Source organism: Tremella mesenterica, assembly GCF_000271645.1.
Source record: "Tremella mesenterica DSM 1558 unplaced genomic scaffold TREMEscaffold_9, whole genome shotgun sequence".
In the NCBI taxonomy this organism is placed as follows: domain Eukaryota; kingdom Fungi; phylum Basidiomycota; class Tremellomycetes; order Tremellales; family Tremellaceae; genus Tremella; species Tremella mesenterica.
Window position 1 is genome coordinate 169763 of NW_006711233.1, and position 16379 is coordinate 186141.

The 16379-nt window shown below is 44.9% G+C and overlaps 7 protein-coding genes across 7 annotated transcripts; 3 read left to right on the top strand and 4 right to left on the bottom strand.

The window, feature by feature from the left end:
* Positions 1-715: 715 nt before the first annotated feature.
* TREMEDRAFT_63734 (uncharacterized protein) lies at positions 716-1889 on the top strand (the record flags this gene model as incomplete). Its single annotated transcript, XM_007006070.1, has 3 exons — positions 716-1245; positions 1654-1711; positions 1845-1889. 3 exons carry the CDS (start codon positions 716-718, stop codon positions 1887-1889), a joined length of 633 nt encoding a protein of 210 aa, XP_007006132.1.
* A 470-nt stretch (positions 1890-2359) lies between these two features.
* Positions 2360-3163, top strand: TREMEDRAFT_63735 (uncharacterized protein; the record flags this gene model as incomplete). The annotated part of the gene is made up of 1 exon (XM_007006071.1): positions 2360-3163. One exon carries the CDS (start codon positions 2360-2362, stop codon positions 3161-3163), a length of 804 nt encoding a protein of 267 aa, XP_007006133.1.
* A 538-nt stretch (positions 3164-3701) lies between these two features.
* TREMEDRAFT_33151 (uncharacterized protein) lies at positions 3702-5110 on the bottom strand (the record flags this gene model as incomplete). Its single annotated transcript, XM_007005959.1, has 5 exons — positions 3702-3734; positions 3780-3965; positions 4161-4436; positions 4637-4774; positions 5039-5110. 5 exons carry the CDS (start codon positions 5108-5110, stop codon positions 3702-3704), a joined length of 705 nt encoding a protein of 234 aa, XP_007006021.1.
* Positions 5111-6056: 946 nt separating this feature from the next.
* Positions 6057-8746, bottom strand: TREMEDRAFT_44861 (uncharacterized protein). Its single transcript, XM_007006007.1, has 5 exons — positions 8388-8746; positions 8016-8168; positions 7705-7820; positions 7452-7604; positions 6057-7001 (listed from the first exon to the last, which is right to left on the bottom strand). Exons 1-5 carry the CDS (start codon positions 8428-8430, stop codon positions 6549-6551), a joined length of 918 nt encoding a protein of 305 aa, XP_007006069.1. The 5' UTR covers positions 8431-8746; the 3' UTR covers positions 6057-6548.
* Positions 8747-9401: 655 nt separating this feature from the next.
* Positions 9402-11834, bottom strand: TREMEDRAFT_21150 (uncharacterized protein; the record flags this gene model as incomplete). The annotated part of the gene is made up of 11 exons (XM_007005908.1): positions 9402-9581; positions 9670-9698; positions 9733-9801; positions 9845-9893; positions 9938-9969; positions 10086-10219; positions 10282-10407; positions 10448-10527; positions 10668-10987; positions 11100-11256; positions 11367-11834. Coding segments are annotated over 11 exons (1644 nt in total), but the record flags the coding sequence as incomplete, so codon positions are not given.
* Positions 11835-13657: 1823 nt separating this feature from the next.
* Positions 13658-15692, top strand: TREMEDRAFT_44862 (uncharacterized protein; the record flags this gene model as incomplete). Its single annotated transcript, XM_007006008.1, has 9 exons — positions 13658-13741; positions 13983-14032; positions 14078-14319; positions 14416-14550; positions 14773-14838; positions 14881-14904; positions 14956-15022; positions 15131-15348; positions 15513-15692. The coding sequence occupies 9 exons, from the start codon at positions 13658-13660 to the stop codon at positions 15629-15631; spliced, it is 1005 nt and encodes a 334-aa protein (XP_007006070.1). The 3' UTR covers positions 15632-15692.
* A 72-nt stretch (positions 15693-15764) lies between these two features.
* On the bottom strand, positions 15765-16190 carry TREMEDRAFT_32993 (uncharacterized protein; the record flags this gene model as incomplete). The annotated part of the gene is made up of 2 exons (XM_007005942.1): positions 15765-15952; positions 16001-16190. 2 exons carry the CDS (start codon positions 16188-16190, stop codon positions 15765-15767), a joined length of 378 nt encoding a protein of 125 aa, XP_007006004.1.
* Between the last annotated feature and the right edge of the window lie 189 nt (positions 16191-16379).

Below are 16379 nucleotides of genomic sequence, written 5' to 3' on the forward strand. Positions count from 1 at the left end.
TTTGTAGTATTATAACTCCTGCCAGTGCTATGCAGTCAAAGATTATGCATGTCAAAGGTGATTTCCCACTTAATCAATACCTGCGGATGGAGTATGCAAAGTGATGTGGACCCGTGCAACGCCATCCCCCACAGGTCACAGGTAGCTTAGAGATAAAGGGGAAACGGTACGTTCTTGTAGGCCTGAACTGTGGGTTGTACTGGTGTGGGGTAGGTGGTGTGCTACACTCTTGGCAGAGTGGATTAAAGTGGTGACGGATGGTGCAAGCGCGCGGAATCGGTGTGGAGTAGTGCAGGTCATGCAAATGATACACTCCTCTCCCCCTAGCTGTGGCATCATCAGTCATCATATGCCCACATGTATCAGATCTCCGTCTGTGACATGCAAAACACATGCACCTTTGTCTAACATTTATTGTGAAACTGTGAAACCCGTCTGACTTCTAATGGTGGAACAACTTCTTCAGACTTCCCTTGTATCCCGAGTGGAGGTGATAAAGGTACTACAGCTTTGGCACAGATGTTGCGTCATGAATTAGAGGTCAGCAAGATGCTCGTGCAATATGGTGAAGGGTTTATAAATGACCTCAATAATGATGTGTTTGTCATTCTCCCTCATCTCTATCACTCTACATTGTACGTGCAAGTACTTCCAGATCCGCACATCATCATTGAGAAATTAGTTTGATCAATCAACAATATCCATATTCTGCATCATGGACCCCAGAGGTTTTCTTCTCTTTGGTGGTGTGATACTTGCCTTGGACGATGAGGTGAACAGCTCTGTTTTGACCAATCGTGACTTTGTAAATATTCCTGATGTTTACACCAGCTTGGTACTCACCAGTCGAGCATGTCAATCCAAAAAAAATTGTCGGGAAAATCAAGAACATCGAGATTTCTTCATGTGGGATCGAGGAGACAAGAACACTTACAGACTCATCAAAGTTACAGAAGGCGAGAAGTTAACATTTGAATGTCAATCCCTCAGCCCAACAGGCGTGACAGTTACAAAGAACAACCAAATTGGACAAGTAAGTCAAATAGTGATATCCAGTGAGGCATTCAATGACTGTCTTGATGATTTCTCTCCTTCCTGGGCACCACAACCCACTCCTTCTATTTGGACATTCCAAGAAGAGGACTTCACAATCAATCATAATTCACGGGTCACAACACCTTTCACCCCTATGCCTCTTCAGCTGGGATCGATGGCACCAGGTCTGGTCCAAGCTTTGAGTGTCTTGTCTGTTGGATGGGATCTGGAAGACTGTATGATCACCTTTGAGGGATGGAAAACAAATGACCAACTTCGCTCGACGTACAGTGCTGTTCATCATGGCCGACACTCAGAGCGGACCGATTTGACACAAGTGACTGAGACTGTCACACTTTCTGTCCAATGAGAGGGGATATAAAGATGTAGACTTTCCCGTAGGGTCTTTGGAAGGGAGAGACTGGGAGTATTGGGAGACAGAGATAGTAGTGATGGATTGATGCAAGATATGCCCAGTCACCATGTTGTCTTCAAGATCTTCCATGTAGATGACAGGATGATTTCTATTCTGCACCACATCCAACACGGCTGCCCATACGTGATACGGTGTATAGGAAGTCGTAAAGCTCTTATCTGATGTATGTATGTGACATTCAGCATGTTGAACCGGATGAAACTGTCACTTCGTTTCACCGGTTCAAAACGGGAAATTTCCGTGCGTACACAAAATGTGTAACGGGTTGACTAGAAGCAGACCTTGTAACATGTTGAACACATGTCATCTTGACTGGGGTGAATCAAGGGAACCATCTGCAATTGAATTGGATGAGATGGACACTTTGTAACAGATTGATGAGAGGGATCAAACAGCTGATCTTAGTGGTATCAGCTGAGTTTTCTTACTGTACTGGTACAAACATATCCCAGACAAAGGAATATACTGTACGGGATCCCCATGATTGTTTCACCCAGGTCAATTCCTACTTTCCTTTTCTCAAGTACAATTCCTAACATGAATCAACACTTGATACCGATCTCCACTGGGTAAAAATTCCCAAGACTAGACTTGCGACAAAGTGAATCGGAACGGTTGGAAGGGGAACAGTTCAAGGGGATTGAAGCACGTGTCAAGTTACTGTTTCTCTCTCCGTAAGCATATCATTTGTCAAATGTTGAACATGGTAGGAATGATATAAAATCCATGTTCAACAAGATGAAATACTACTCATCCTCACAAATCACTCTCATCACACAAATCACTTTCTTCACTCAACTCAAGAAGAACTGAGAAGTACTTACATTTACATATAGAACGAAACAAATCCCTGCCCACATACACAACAAAATACATTGATTAGGTACCATGGCTTCCCAACATGCTTTACCTGATGGTCTCACTAGGTTATCTTTCTTTGACGATGATGATTTTGAAATTGACACCAATGGGGAGAGTACACTTGTTCTCACAAATCAAGCATGTTCCACCTTACTTGGTTGTCAAGAATCTCTTCCTCACGTTCATTATCTAGGTCATGAGCATGATAACCCACAACCGATTTATAGTCTTTTAGCTCATACATACTCTGGAGGAATTACTCTATCAGGTCATGTACTCAATTTATCTTCTAATGGACCTCCTTCCATCCGACCTACAAATGCAACAGTTCAACAATCCAATCCAATTTCGATCCATAGTGATGCTTTCACCGGAACTTTCGATAGTCTTAGCCATCAACGTGCGGGATACAATGCATTTAACGGTGCTACACAACCGTCATTATGGGAATTTGGACCGGGAGAATATCAAGATCATGGTCTTGTACGTATGGGTACTCACGAAAGACCTATTACCATAACCAACCCTCAACAACCTAATGGTCACTTGGAGGCAATGCACTTCTTAGCTACCAGTGTTACCGAAGGAGTTCCGTACTCTTTAGGTTTTATGGGATGGAGGAATGAAGAATTAGAAAATTCGATGACTCGTCTCGAACCGGGTGAGATTCATTATGAAAATACTGAAAACCAGATTTTGGTTGCTGTTTTACCCATCAACTGGGAGGATGAAGGTGGATTGGAAGATGTTCCTCTGACTAATGGGTACTGGTCATCCAGTCCTACTCAGGCGGAGGACGAGAGTTCTACTCAGGTAGAGGATGAGAATTAGATGTCAGCTTTTCCACATGAAGAGTAAACATGATGATGTTGGAGGAATGGTTTTCGAGATGGTAGGAATCATAATTAGGGGTCAACAGGATTGAGTAGACGCGATGCCAGAACGATGAGATGAAATTTACTGAAATCATCAATAACGTCTCTGACATGAACATGGGTGACATCGAAGGAGTGATTCAATATGACGATGCAGACAACGAGGTGAGATTCGTGGTTTAGGACACACGTTTGGCGAGAAGTCATCTGCAGGACACACCTATCGAAAATCGAGAGACTCTTGTCGTCTCTGCGAGGAATCAGATACATTTGAGTCGACGAATTTGACGACTGACGGCTGGAAAATGAGGAATGAGGAATGTAATCCTTTGGGATGATGAATCACTTGACAGAGCTGTCATTTGTTAGTGCGTGAGCATTTTCAGTAGAGCTGACCTCTGAGCAAGTGACACACAGGATGAGTATATCATATGTGTAGATGATCATATTGGCTTACGGATATAGTACAATGGTCATTTAAAACCCATACCACTTCAAATGACTTTCTTTCGTAAGCTGTTATAATGCTTTCCCATCAGCGATCTCCTTTACCATGAAGTTACAAGACGTACCTCTCCTAATCCATACATTCGTTTATGATAGCTTATCCTCACCACACGATCTCCTGCTGCTGCTGATTGTTCCGCTGTCATTGCTCCTCCGAACGTATCACCCGGTCCTCCGTGAGAGACAACGGTTGGCGGTCCTCTTTGTATTACGTGAATGGGGATGTTGAATGCTCTGGTCAAAGCTTGGATCTGAGATTAGTCAATTGAGTGAAAACGACACGATGTCCATCCTCTTGACATCTTATCCTCGTAATCGTCAATGAGGATGAGGAGCCGATGAGAATTTGTCACGCCACGACAAGATCAGCAGCTTGGTCAATGAAAGAGGGACGATGGAATGTGAGAATATAGAAGGATAATCAGAAAGTGACTGTTTTGACTCACCTCTGGCTCCCCACCCCATTCTCCAGTCTCAGCAACAAGTTTACAATATTTCCTAAAATCTTTTTCGGTGATAACCCCATCATCAGTCGCTCCAACCGCATCTTCACCATTGATACCAGGTACGAAAGGCATGAAATCGTCTTTATGAGCTAGCATATATTCTGATGCTTTCCGTCGAGTGTAAAGAGGGTTTGTAGCTTGATGAGCTGCAATGAGACCTAGTTGGTAGAGTTGGTCTCCGATGGCATTGAACATGCAATGACCATCAGGAGGTATCTGTTGGTGAGCTGGATGATCGGCTGTCCAATCACTGAAAGGCATGAACAGAGGGTGAAATAGATTGGAAAGTGGAATACTTCATCTTCTCATAATAGCCATTCAGAAAAGGCGAAAGAGTTCGTTGATGGCAGTGGAGTATTACGCCCGAAGAAGAATTCAAAGGAAGGAGGGCTAAGCGAAGCAAAGGGCAAACTGACCTCGTATAGCTCTCTCCCTAAAACCTCACAGGCGTCCGAAATCACTTGAATCTCTTCTTGTCTCTCTTTTTCTAACTGAGCACTCCAATTTGGGTCTACTGGTGGTGCAACGGCTAAAAGAGCTTCCTGTTTTCTTGCCTTGATGTTAGCGTCTTCACAATATATAACCCTGACTTATTCCCCAATTCCTCCTGCATTCCTCTGATTTTTCAGACATGCAGACACCCCTACACCCTCAGAGACTGACAGTCGACTGCACTATTGCACATTTTCATGGGAAACTATCACCGAGATGGATATCCGACTATGCTGTCATTGAGAGAAGGAAAAAGGAATGTGTGTCATGTCAAACGACTTCGGTCAAAGAAGTTAGGTAAATAAGACAATTCACTGATCACTCACTTGTCTTTCTGCAAATCTTTGTTTACTACTTTTCTTTTTCCCTTTCCCTTCTCCTCCTCCAACACTGACCATATCTCCATAACTTATATTCGATCCAGTCCCCATTCCTATTCCTACCCCATTATCAACGCCCCCGGTCTGAACACCCGCAGGATTCACAGGTACAGCAGTTCCACTTCCATAAGGTGGGGGAGGAATTTGATTTTGTCCTATTCGAACCAAATTGGGATTCACAGGAATATATCCGTTCATTTGATCAGACTTTTGATATTCTTGATGTTTTTTATTACTTAAAGCTGTAGAAAGAGAAGAAAGTGAAAGTGAAAAACGTTTATCTTTATCTTCCTTTATCCCTGACGTTAATCTGGGTGGCGGTGCCCCACTTTCTTCTTTCTCTTCTAAAGCTTTATTCAACTTTACGTCCGTCATGTAAGTCTTTCTATTGGTGATGATCTCCCCTGAACATTTCCCGGCCATCTCTTCATCTATATGTGGATTGGATGTTCTGGTACTTTCCGGTGATCTGTCAAGAGGGTCGGAATTTGAGCTTTCCGTACTAGCACTGATCGAAGTGGTTTTGGTGATGTGTTCCATTGAAGAAAATGTGGATGATCCTACATTAGGAGAAGAAGGTAGAGAAGAATCATCTTCGATTGAGATAGGGGAAATGGAAGGTTGAGCTGGGTTGTATGGGATAGAAGGACTGGTGGAGAGATAATCAATGGAAGAAGTGATAGATTGAGAATCTCGAAGGTCACGTAGAGAAGGGACAGAAGTGGTTGATGTTGATGTTGGTGATGGAGAAGTTGGAGAGGTAATAGGGGATGTTAATGGTGAGAGAAGTGATTTCAAAGATCGATGTTTCTTTGTCATTTCTTTTCTCTTATGACTTCGTGTCAGCAAAACTTGAAAGATAGGTTTTTTTTATGACGGCTGAGTGGGTCAGGAGGGAACAAAGAAGATACTATGAAATCATTTGAGATTGTATGTTGGGTGGGTTTTATATGTCTGGAATGAGGAAGGAGAATAGAATATACATAGAGCGTCATTGATATTCCTTCGCAAGAGACTGTCACACAGGGAAACCTCATCAAGCTGTCGTATCGTCATGGTGGAATGTTCCTCTCCTGCCAAGCCCATAATTCGGTAACCAAAACGAGGTACAAACTTAAATCCCTTACAATCCGCCTAGACTCGGTCTTCGGCGGTCGACCACTCCACATTCCAGCTTGAGTCATGTGTGTTCATAGCATCAGAGAATCAAAGACGGTCCACATGTAGAAGGCAGCGCGGACATAATGGGCACAAGAGATCATGTAATATCCTATAAGTTACAGCTCATGTCCATCTACCTCATATCCATCATTTCCCCTCTAACCCGGGTTCTTCTCTTCCTCCCCCTTCCTAAAACCATTTTACTCCACAACGCTCCTCATCTCGACAAAGAACTCATTGACCAAATCTGAAACGTTCACGTTGCTGGAGAAAATATGTATGTCGAGAGTGGCAACTAAAAGAAGAGATAGGTCATGACGAAAACCCCTACCACAAGGGCAGCTACGACCTCCACCGGAACTCCTTGTGTTCCGACATTTTGCACAACGTCTTTCGCTTTTTCCACAGCAGTCTCCACACTCGTACCGTTGGTCGGGGCGGGTCCACCGCGTCTGCGCAAACCAGTGACTTGAGGACCTTGTGCTTCGGCGAGTTGAGCACGAAGAGAGTCGAGTTCTTTGAGAGCGATGGAGAGTTTTTCGCTATCGGATTGTGTGGCTGCGAGACCTTGTTCGAGTGCGATGTTGGTAGGAGATGCACCGACGGCAATGACGTCCCCCGGACCGAGGACTGGAATGGGTTTCTCGGGAGTATGAACACCGTTAGCGGGGGAAGTGGGAACGACGGGGGAATGATCGCCGTTGATCCGTGTAGCGACGGGAGAAGATTCGGCAGCGGCGTACATGTGCTAGAACAAAATCAGCCTCAAGTCCAGGAAGGGATATTGTGAACAGGGAATTTATATGTCATACACAAGAACAATTGCAATTGCGAAAAAAGAGAAAGGGGCAAGTAGAAAGAACGAACAGAACGCGCGGGGGTATATGGAGCGGGAGTTGGCTCCCAAGTGGAGTAACCTCCGTTACGGAAGAGCTTGGGGTCGTACTCCTTCTCAGACGCGTAGTTCAACGGCTCATACCATCACGAAGATCATTCTGCGAAGCCGACATGAAGTAGCGCTGGATGTGGGACGATGGGTTGGGAGGACACGACCAAAATAGAGAAAGAGAGCGTTAGACAATTCACACAAGAGCACCTCCGAGAGCACACAGTTGGGTGAACCTAGGAAATCCGACAGGGAGAGTAGGAAAGAGGACAAGTGAGAAGGAGAGCGGAGCGGCAATTGAGAGACACATACAGACTCGTCCATCAAACGGCTTTGCTCCAATTCAGCCTCCTGCTCCTCCGGGATACCGTTGACATTCCCACTACCATCTTCAGGTGGTAAGTAAGCCACCTTGATCTTGTGTTCGGATATTGCGCTCTTGTTTGCCCTCTCGACATTCATCCACTGCCCGTTAGCCTATCTCACCCAGAATCATCTTTACTACTCATCACTCAAGTGGCTGATAAATCAAGGAATTGAAAAGAAGCAACTCGACAACACTCACCATTTCCGCCAAAGAGTGCATTTCCGAATCTGGTGCAATGTACGCAGACTGGACTAGAAACTTGTCTTTGCATTTCGCATGAGGAGGCGGCTCGACGGGAAGTGGTTGAAGTAAGACTGTTAGTCAGCGTGCAAACACTATGAACCATCGCCACCCTGAACAAGAGACCGGTCTGATCAGCCAATCCTGACCAAGTCCCCTTTCTATCTTCTTCTCACATCTGATCCCACGCTTGTTGATAATCGTGCACCTGACGCGAAAAAAGTGCAGCGTACAGTACAGAGGGCTTAGACGAGAAAAGGGTGACTCACCTTGAACCTCCACGTTCTCACCAGGTTCAATCCGTCCACTATTGGGTCTCACACAATACTGTTTAGGAGCTGTGGTCTTGACTTTAAAAGCGACAGGGGCGGAATGAGGATTATGAAGAAGAATGGATCGTTTGACGGTAGTGGTCAGAGGGCCTACTGGTGAGCGAAGTCTCATATACGTCCGGTCAACCCGGCATTCCTTCCACCATCATTCATCTCCCTCATGTCAAGATACGAGGATCCAACATATCCCTCCTCCTTGTCCTCATACAGAAATACCACGCAAGAAATGACGATGCGAAGCTCCATGATCATGAGATTGGACGAATATCCAGTGATGTGGAGTGAAAACACGAGGCAATGAGAACTTACGTGGGAAACCCAATTGGTTCGCAGGTGAGATCTCTACCGACATGGTTGTCTGATTACTCTCTCTATCTCTCTGTATTCCTCAATTTGTCGTCTCTTGAGAGAAGTGTGGGTACAGTGATCGGAATGAAGTGAGTATCGAATATGAAGCTGGGTTGAACGAAGCTTCCCTGACACGCGAATAGGGGTCCTTTACCCTTCCAGAGTACGTGTTTAAGTCACTTTACTTGCTCCAGAGTTCGACTTGAAGAGGATACTTGTGGACGGAGAAGTGTTATGCTGGTTTGATGGTTTACGGAGCGAACGATGATATAGAAAAGATGAGATGAAGTGAAGGGAGAGGACAATTGAGTGGAAAGAGGAAGAAGACAGGCGCAAAGTGGGCAGTGGAGAACGAGGACAAATGACGTCGTGAGTGCCACGTTCAAATCAGGACAATAACCCCGGTCATGCACCAAAGTATGACCCTTATAACGCCGGTCTCCCCCTGAAAGATGATCCACTTTCCATGTTCATTTTGACACTAAGTACTTTTGGCTTTTGTGCGGGATAGGACGCTTATAGGATTAGTAAGATAATCGAGCAATCTACAGTAGTGAGTACAATGTCTCTTTTCACGCGGACATGATGATCCAAGTCTTTCATTGTCATCCTTAATCTTACCCCTATGGGGAGAAGAAGACAACATAGGGCTCCTCAAAAGAGGATCTGATCCGATTTCAAATCTTGATGGCTCATGCTGACTTTAGCAGTCATCTCCAGGTATTGTCTATACAATGCAGTCATTGCCCCCATGAGGTTCGGAAAAGTACAACACTCGTTCATCAAACACGCATCTACTGAACTGCACTCAAATGACCAATCAACTCATTTCTGTCTCTTGACGTATCCGTCTAATGTCCCATCTCCCTCTCTTTCTCTCTTCAACCTTCCTTTCTCTTCGTCTCTCTCTTTTTCACTCTTCACCATACTCGCCCCTGATTTCTCATGCAACTCTTTCAACCGCTTGTCAGCTTCTCCACTCAACACTTCAGGATCTGCTCCGCGGAATCCCAATTGATAAGCGTTTTTGATTCGTGCTAAACAACGATCCTTTTCTGCCCGTTCATCTAGAATCGGAAGGGGATAATCTTGACCGATGACACAACCGGCGGCTTCTTGCACCGACAAAGGGGCCGTATGTGGTGCGTAAATGTACTGTGATCAATCATCCCTCCCACTAATGTTTGGTCGTCACCATATGCGGGGATTATGGGGGATGTCATGGCACCAGAGAATGACCCACTTTGTCAGGAAACTTTTCCAGTTCGGGACCTACCGTCAATATTATTCTAATCTAAACACTCACAATACTTCCTCACCAAAGCACCAGTCTTGTCTGTCTTCTGCGGCCAGCTCACCAAGCCGTACACACGATCTATCACATTAACCTCGAAATTGTACGATATCATGACGCTAACAGTATTGGGAGAAGAAAGCTGAACAGCTGAGCCACATCCAATTCCCCGGCTACTCGTCAGCTTTTGGCTACAAACAGAAAATCACAAGCTCACATTTGAGGCGGGATCCCAATCTATCAACCATTCTGTCGATTAGCTTGATTCTTCAGAAGTCTCCTGGTCAAGAAACCGACGGAGATCTGAAGAAGGAAAGACGGCGAAAAACGACGAGTAGAGATGGACCAGAAGTGAGTCAACTTACCATCAAAAACCTCCATACCCCGTTCCCACGAGATGTAACATTGCCCTCGGGTTAAGAAACACGCTACGCTATGTCGCGCCAAGTGATGTATCCAGCCTTCGGATTTTAATTGGCGCATACAAGCGTCTATCCAACTAACAAGTCAGTTATTCGTTCTGCTGAGTAAACGTACAAGAAGGAAAGGCGGGAAACGTACGGGAATCCTGTACAACCTTCTCGCCAAGCTTCAAATCTTCTCTCATCCTCTTCTTTCCCTCTAGGACGCGGTAAGATCTCCCTGCCTTGTTCATCGTATTGATTCTGTAATCCCCAATCGATGTACCTATCTGATAAGCTTGGACACGCCATAAAGTGACACTTACCGACATACAGAGTTACCGCGTATACGTTCGAAATGGGGTTGAAGAGCTTCAGCACATGCGTACATATCTCTAAATTCGAGCTTCAGGTCAGTTCCAGCGGTCTCGAGATGTCAACCGGACACAATCATCCCCATATGGCGCCCACATCGCAACCACCAACAAGTACCCGATCAACTTGATGACAAAAGGTCAGGAAATCAGAAGAAGTCCATAAACCCACCTGCCCAAACATATTCTCTGGCTCCTTAGTCTTTTCACCCTTATACGCCTCAACGACCCTCTTACATCCCCACCATATCTCCCTCACGCCCACACAACCGAATTTGAGGTAAGGCGAAAGCAATGTCGTACTCGGTTCCAATGCCGTAGGCGCGGTATGAGGTTTCGAGAAGGTGGCCACTGCTTGGGGATGAGAGAGGAAGGTGTTTAGTCGAAGATGAGCTTGAGTGGTCCCCCCTCGAATGGAAGTTGTGGATGGTGGATAACCCATCTGAGAGAGAGTAGGTACGGAGAAATCTCCTTCGGGACCAGTGAAGTGATCTTTGGTCAGTACGTCTCCTCACGTTTCCCTTGTTTCTTCGCTCCGGCTGGTAATCCTCAATATTCTACCAACGAGTGCCAACTATCTCGAAGAACGGAGGGAGGAATTTACCGAAACAAGTGTCTTTGCCAGTCCTAAGATGAGCGTTCAAATCCACTTTATCCCATTTGTACACCTTCCTGCTATACCTCAAAGTTGTCTCCCCTGGATCTGGAAGTATCGTAGGTGTTAAACTAGGTTGTTCCACTTTTCCTATTTTCTTGGTAATCTATTCGTCAACCCTTTATCCCTTATCCTCTCCTTTCTCTTCTATCAACCGATATTTGTAACATCCATCATCTCAAATATGACCTGCGGTAAATCTTTGACTCAACTCACATTTTGCCATTGTTGTAAAGTCATGGTAGGTTTCCCTCCATTCATTCTCCCCACTAAATCAGGATCAAACAAATGTCTTCCTGGTACATCCACCACCACCACACCTTTCTCTTTCGCCAACCTTTTTATACACTCATCCCTAATTTTAGCATAAGCATTGGCATCTTTCTCCCAAACAATATGAGTTATCCCCCATTCTCGCCATAAAACAGGTAAAACTTCTTCTGGTGAACCTCTACAAACATGTAATTTTTGCCTCGGGTTAAGAGAGGTGAGTTGATCGGATAAGTCTTTCATGCTTTCAAGTAAGAAAGACCAACGATTCAGTCCGACTCTATGACCGTAAATGTAAGATGGATCCCAACACCATATCGGGTAGAAGGCGTTCATGTCGGGTAAAGAGAGAGCGGTGGTGAGAGCTGGGGAATCGGTGATTCGGAGATCTGTTCGGAACCAATAGAGTATTCGAGACGGTTTCGACATGATCTTTAACACTACTCTGGATACTTTCAAAGATGATGGAGAAGCCGGTTGAGAAGATGTGCAGGAGACTATGAAGTTTTCAAGTCGATTAGGATGTCAAGATGTTAAGGTGATCATGGGTGTATTGGTATATACAATGTTTCCATGTATTGTACTTACCGATGGGAGACTGGGAAAGAAAGACAAATGGACAGGATGTTAATCCCTTCGATCTTCGATCTCGACATTCAGGGTGTTATCTAATCTGTTGACGTCATTCCTTCACATCAGTTAAATCACATCTATGTCGTTAGTCTCCTTGATTCCCTCAATCCGTCTTTCGTCCAGAGCAGTCCTTATCAATACAACATAACAACAATCTTCCTGATATGTATACGTGATCAAACATGCCAAGAAAGAGGAACGAGCTGAAGGAATGGGTACAGTATGAGTAACAAGTTTTGAAAATTTTGACTCCTCTCTCCACTCTCCTCGGCCGACGGACGGACGTCTTTCGCCCGAGTGATCATGCTGAAACCTCCTCCATTACCTTGGACCATGTAGTGGATATACAATTAAAGCAAGAGCTATGAAAGACCAGGATATTCGGGTCAAGAGAAAGACCGTGTCTTTTGGTCGCTCGTGGCGTAGGCACATGGCACATGGCACACAGCAAGGGGGCCGGGGAGACTCGAGACGGGACGGACGAGCATTTCCTTTATTACCAAAACACTAGAAACGCTAGATCCGAAACTAACGTGAAGGCCGTGCGGGCATGTTCAAACACCGGGGATCGGGGACCTCACCGCTGCTATCGACGATGTGGATTATACATCCTTGGCAGCTAGGCAGCTAGCAACTCTTGTGGTCGGTCTGTGGTCTGTGGTCTGTGGGATATGGAAATGGTCTGATGTTGCAAAGTTTGAAGATGTCTGAAATGGCCCTCGGTTGAACTAACTTCTCCAATACTTCTGAGTACTTATGATTCCTCATATGGAACAATCACAGTATAACAGCTGGATGTTGCAACGTATACCGGTAGAAAACCAAGTAATACATATGTGTTTCGCTACGACCTGGAAGGCTCAATGTATCAATCTTCAATGACGAACACATACCTGTAGTACCCCCGGTCCCCCGAATAACGGATGGAGCTATCGATCATCTTCGAACATATATAAACACTCGTAACGTCTCCGAACCACATCTTCATGTTGAAACGTATCGACTCACGATGCGACATTTTGGTCGTGGGGCTGGGGAAGGGAGGGGGGGAACAAACCACTTTAACTCCTGTGGCTTTTCCCCCTCCCCCTAACCATCTTCACAGACTCATTTTCTGATGACTGTCAATGATGATCAATCACGTTTGGCCTTGTACCCGTGATCAGTCATGTTTGGTAATGGATTCAATTATGCATCATGAATCATGATTCATGATTCACTTTCTCCGTCTCGGGGTGACTCGCTTTTTCGTTTTACTTACACTCGGACTCTACTTTGGTAGTGTAAGGATAGAGTGACGCATGAGCAGGATAACATTTTCCGGTTTGACCGACCATCGGACCATCGGACTCGACGATAGAATTTGTCAACCATACACTTTTCTGCTTTTATCCCTTTGACTGTTGACTTTTTCACTTAGTCCACATATCGAGACTCGTCTTTCATCTTGTTCATTCCTGAATTCCGACCTTGTTAGAGATCATATCGTTTGGTCGCATACTTGCCAGAGGATAGATTGCGTTGAGTGTGAGAAGGGTTTGTATTGTGAAAGGTTTGAATAGAGAGGGGTCGTCATTATACGGCTTAAAATACCTCGTGTATCCATGTCCCGAAATCGACCAAGATCACCAGCACCGGCTTATAGGTATTCTCCTGTACATATAGCTTGTGTTCAATATGATGTTAAAGTGGGTCATTTCATCCTCCTTGTATTACTCCACCCTTTGACATGCTCCCTTCTCATCCTGGTCTCCATACCATTCGTCCTCCTACCTCGTCCATCGATCCTCTCTACTCACAGAGTATCCCGATTATCTTGACTTACATCCGCCTTCCTGAATGTCATATCTGGCAAGTTCCCTGTCACATTACTAAATCTTCATGACACGTTCATTGTCATTCATAAGTAAAGTTGAGTTGACTTCGTAGCTCGGTCAAGTAAAAGAAAACTCTTCCAAAGTAGAATTCTTAACATCCTCGTAAGTCCTCCCCACATTCCATATCAAACCTCAACTCATCCTTAGAATCCGACCAGGTTCATTAGATCTTCTCGTCCTACCTGAAATGTGTTTATCAGGATACATCTTCCCGAACCCTTCTTCCATCTTACCTTATCTCGAAATACAAGGTACAGGACCAACTTCCACCTTGGCTAAATCTCTGGCAAGACGATTGAAATGTTATGTCATTGCTGGTTACCCGGAAGCACTTCCTACCACATCCGTCCCCACATCTCAATTTTCGATCTCTAAGCTGGAGACACCGAGTGGGTCGAAACGACCTGGGGAAAGGCACATCGAGGGGTTGAACACGGATGTAGGTCGGGGAACAGAGGGAATGGTCAGTCAGAGAGATGGTGAAGAGAGTGAAAAGGAGGTAGAGGAAGATGAAGGAGTTGGGTATAATTCAGCCATGGTCGTTAGTCCGTCTGGAGAGGTAGTAGGGAATTACAGGAAGACTTTCAGATTTGATACGGATAAGAATTGGGCTAGGGAAGGTGAGTTGTCTATGATCTGCTTCTTTATGAACTTCTCACATTCCATACCCGAGTCTTGAAAATGGAGGCTCAGAGAATGTTGGTCGACTGGAGATGCTTTTGGAGGAGTATTGGTGAAGTGTAGGCTGTGTATGATTATCGGCTAAACGTTGATACTCGAGCGGCGGAGAGAGGATCGGGGGCATCGACTCCATTGAAATCTGTCGTAATACTCATACGTAGGCGACGGGTTCCGATATTTCGACCTCCCCGAACCGTTGGGAAGAGTCGCGATAGGGATATGTATGGGTAAGTTTCTGCCTTCTTTCTCTCTCTCCAGCTGATGAACAGATATGAACCCGAGAGATTTCATTGGTGATTCTTCTTTTCTCTCTTCATATTGGTGAACGCCTGCTCATGTGATAGCTCCTTGGGACGCATACGAACTGGCTACTTTTTGTCGAGATAACAAAGTAGATATGCTTGTCGTTCCGTAAGTCTTTTGTCTTCACTTACATCACTCTTTTGTGCCTTTTGCCTCATACGACCGCAATTGACGTTTTCAGGATTGAAATATTAGAATTGAAATTGACAACAGTAGAATGAACTGGCTTGATCCCGAACCACCAGCAGATACACCTCCAGAAGATTATCCCATTCAAAACCCTGATGAACCTTCGAAACATAATATCAATTATTGGCTCGCTCGACTCAACCCGTTACACGATCCTTCTCCAGGGTATGAAGCCGGACCAATCGTACCTGGAGAAGGAAAAGAGGTCATTTTCGTAGCTTGTAATCGAGTGGGCGAGGAAAAGGGTAAGTTTTCACATCTTTTTATCCTACTCTCCCACCATCATTTCCTTGATAATAATGATGTCCACGGATTCTTTCTTTTCTCGTCAATGCACCCAGATATGAAGAGAGGGGGGAGGGGAGAAGGCTTATGGACATCTTAAGTAGACCTCATGGCTCACTCGCAGGAACAAAATTCGTCGGGACAAGTTGCATCATGACTCTGTCCACTTCTCCCAGTCGAGTCGAATTGGTCGAATGTTGTAACGCATCTGAAGAAAGGGTTATGATAGCTAGCATACCATGATCATTATACGTAGTACATATGTCATTTTCATACATTTTACATGCATCCCATATGGGCTTAGAAATCCTGAGCAATTAGCGGTTCTCTTTCTTCAACATCTCATTTAGACAGTTGAAGAGTGATGAAGAAAGATTCAGAAACCCACAGTAACTCGTCCAGCATAAGACCAATCATTATCCCCACTTTTGAACGGATCAACTTTAGGTCCACCCCTTTCCCCAGTTTTAGGATTTTCTTCACCTTGAAAATCTGGTTTTGGACCTCTTCTCAAATCTCTATGTTCTTCAAGTTCGTTCTTCCCATCTGAAACAGAAGAAGTTTCTGTGATAGCTGAGGTAGAAGAAATTTCAGTGATAGAGGGAGTAGCACCGATAGAAGAGTTTATCTTGAGAAGTCGATCGAATTCCGCTTGATCCGCTGGTGGTAAAGGTGGTGGACCAGGACGAGAGAAAGAACGAGATGTGAGAGTGATGAGGGATGTGGAAATTGTTCTCGAGGTTATTGATCTGATTGGGGATGGAAGGTTTTTCCGGGAGAAAATTACGATACGATTGAACATCTTGGAAGAGTTTGTTACCTAATCTTCGAATTCCGACCTCTGAGACTTAGTAATTTATGGCTGAGAGCCTCAGGTGGTTATAGGTGCTATGTAGGTGCTAGGTGCTCAAGGTTGATGTTGTGACTGGAAGAGAGATGAGATCTCAGAAGGAATATTTGGCAGGTCGGAAACGATCGGGCTATGTACTTG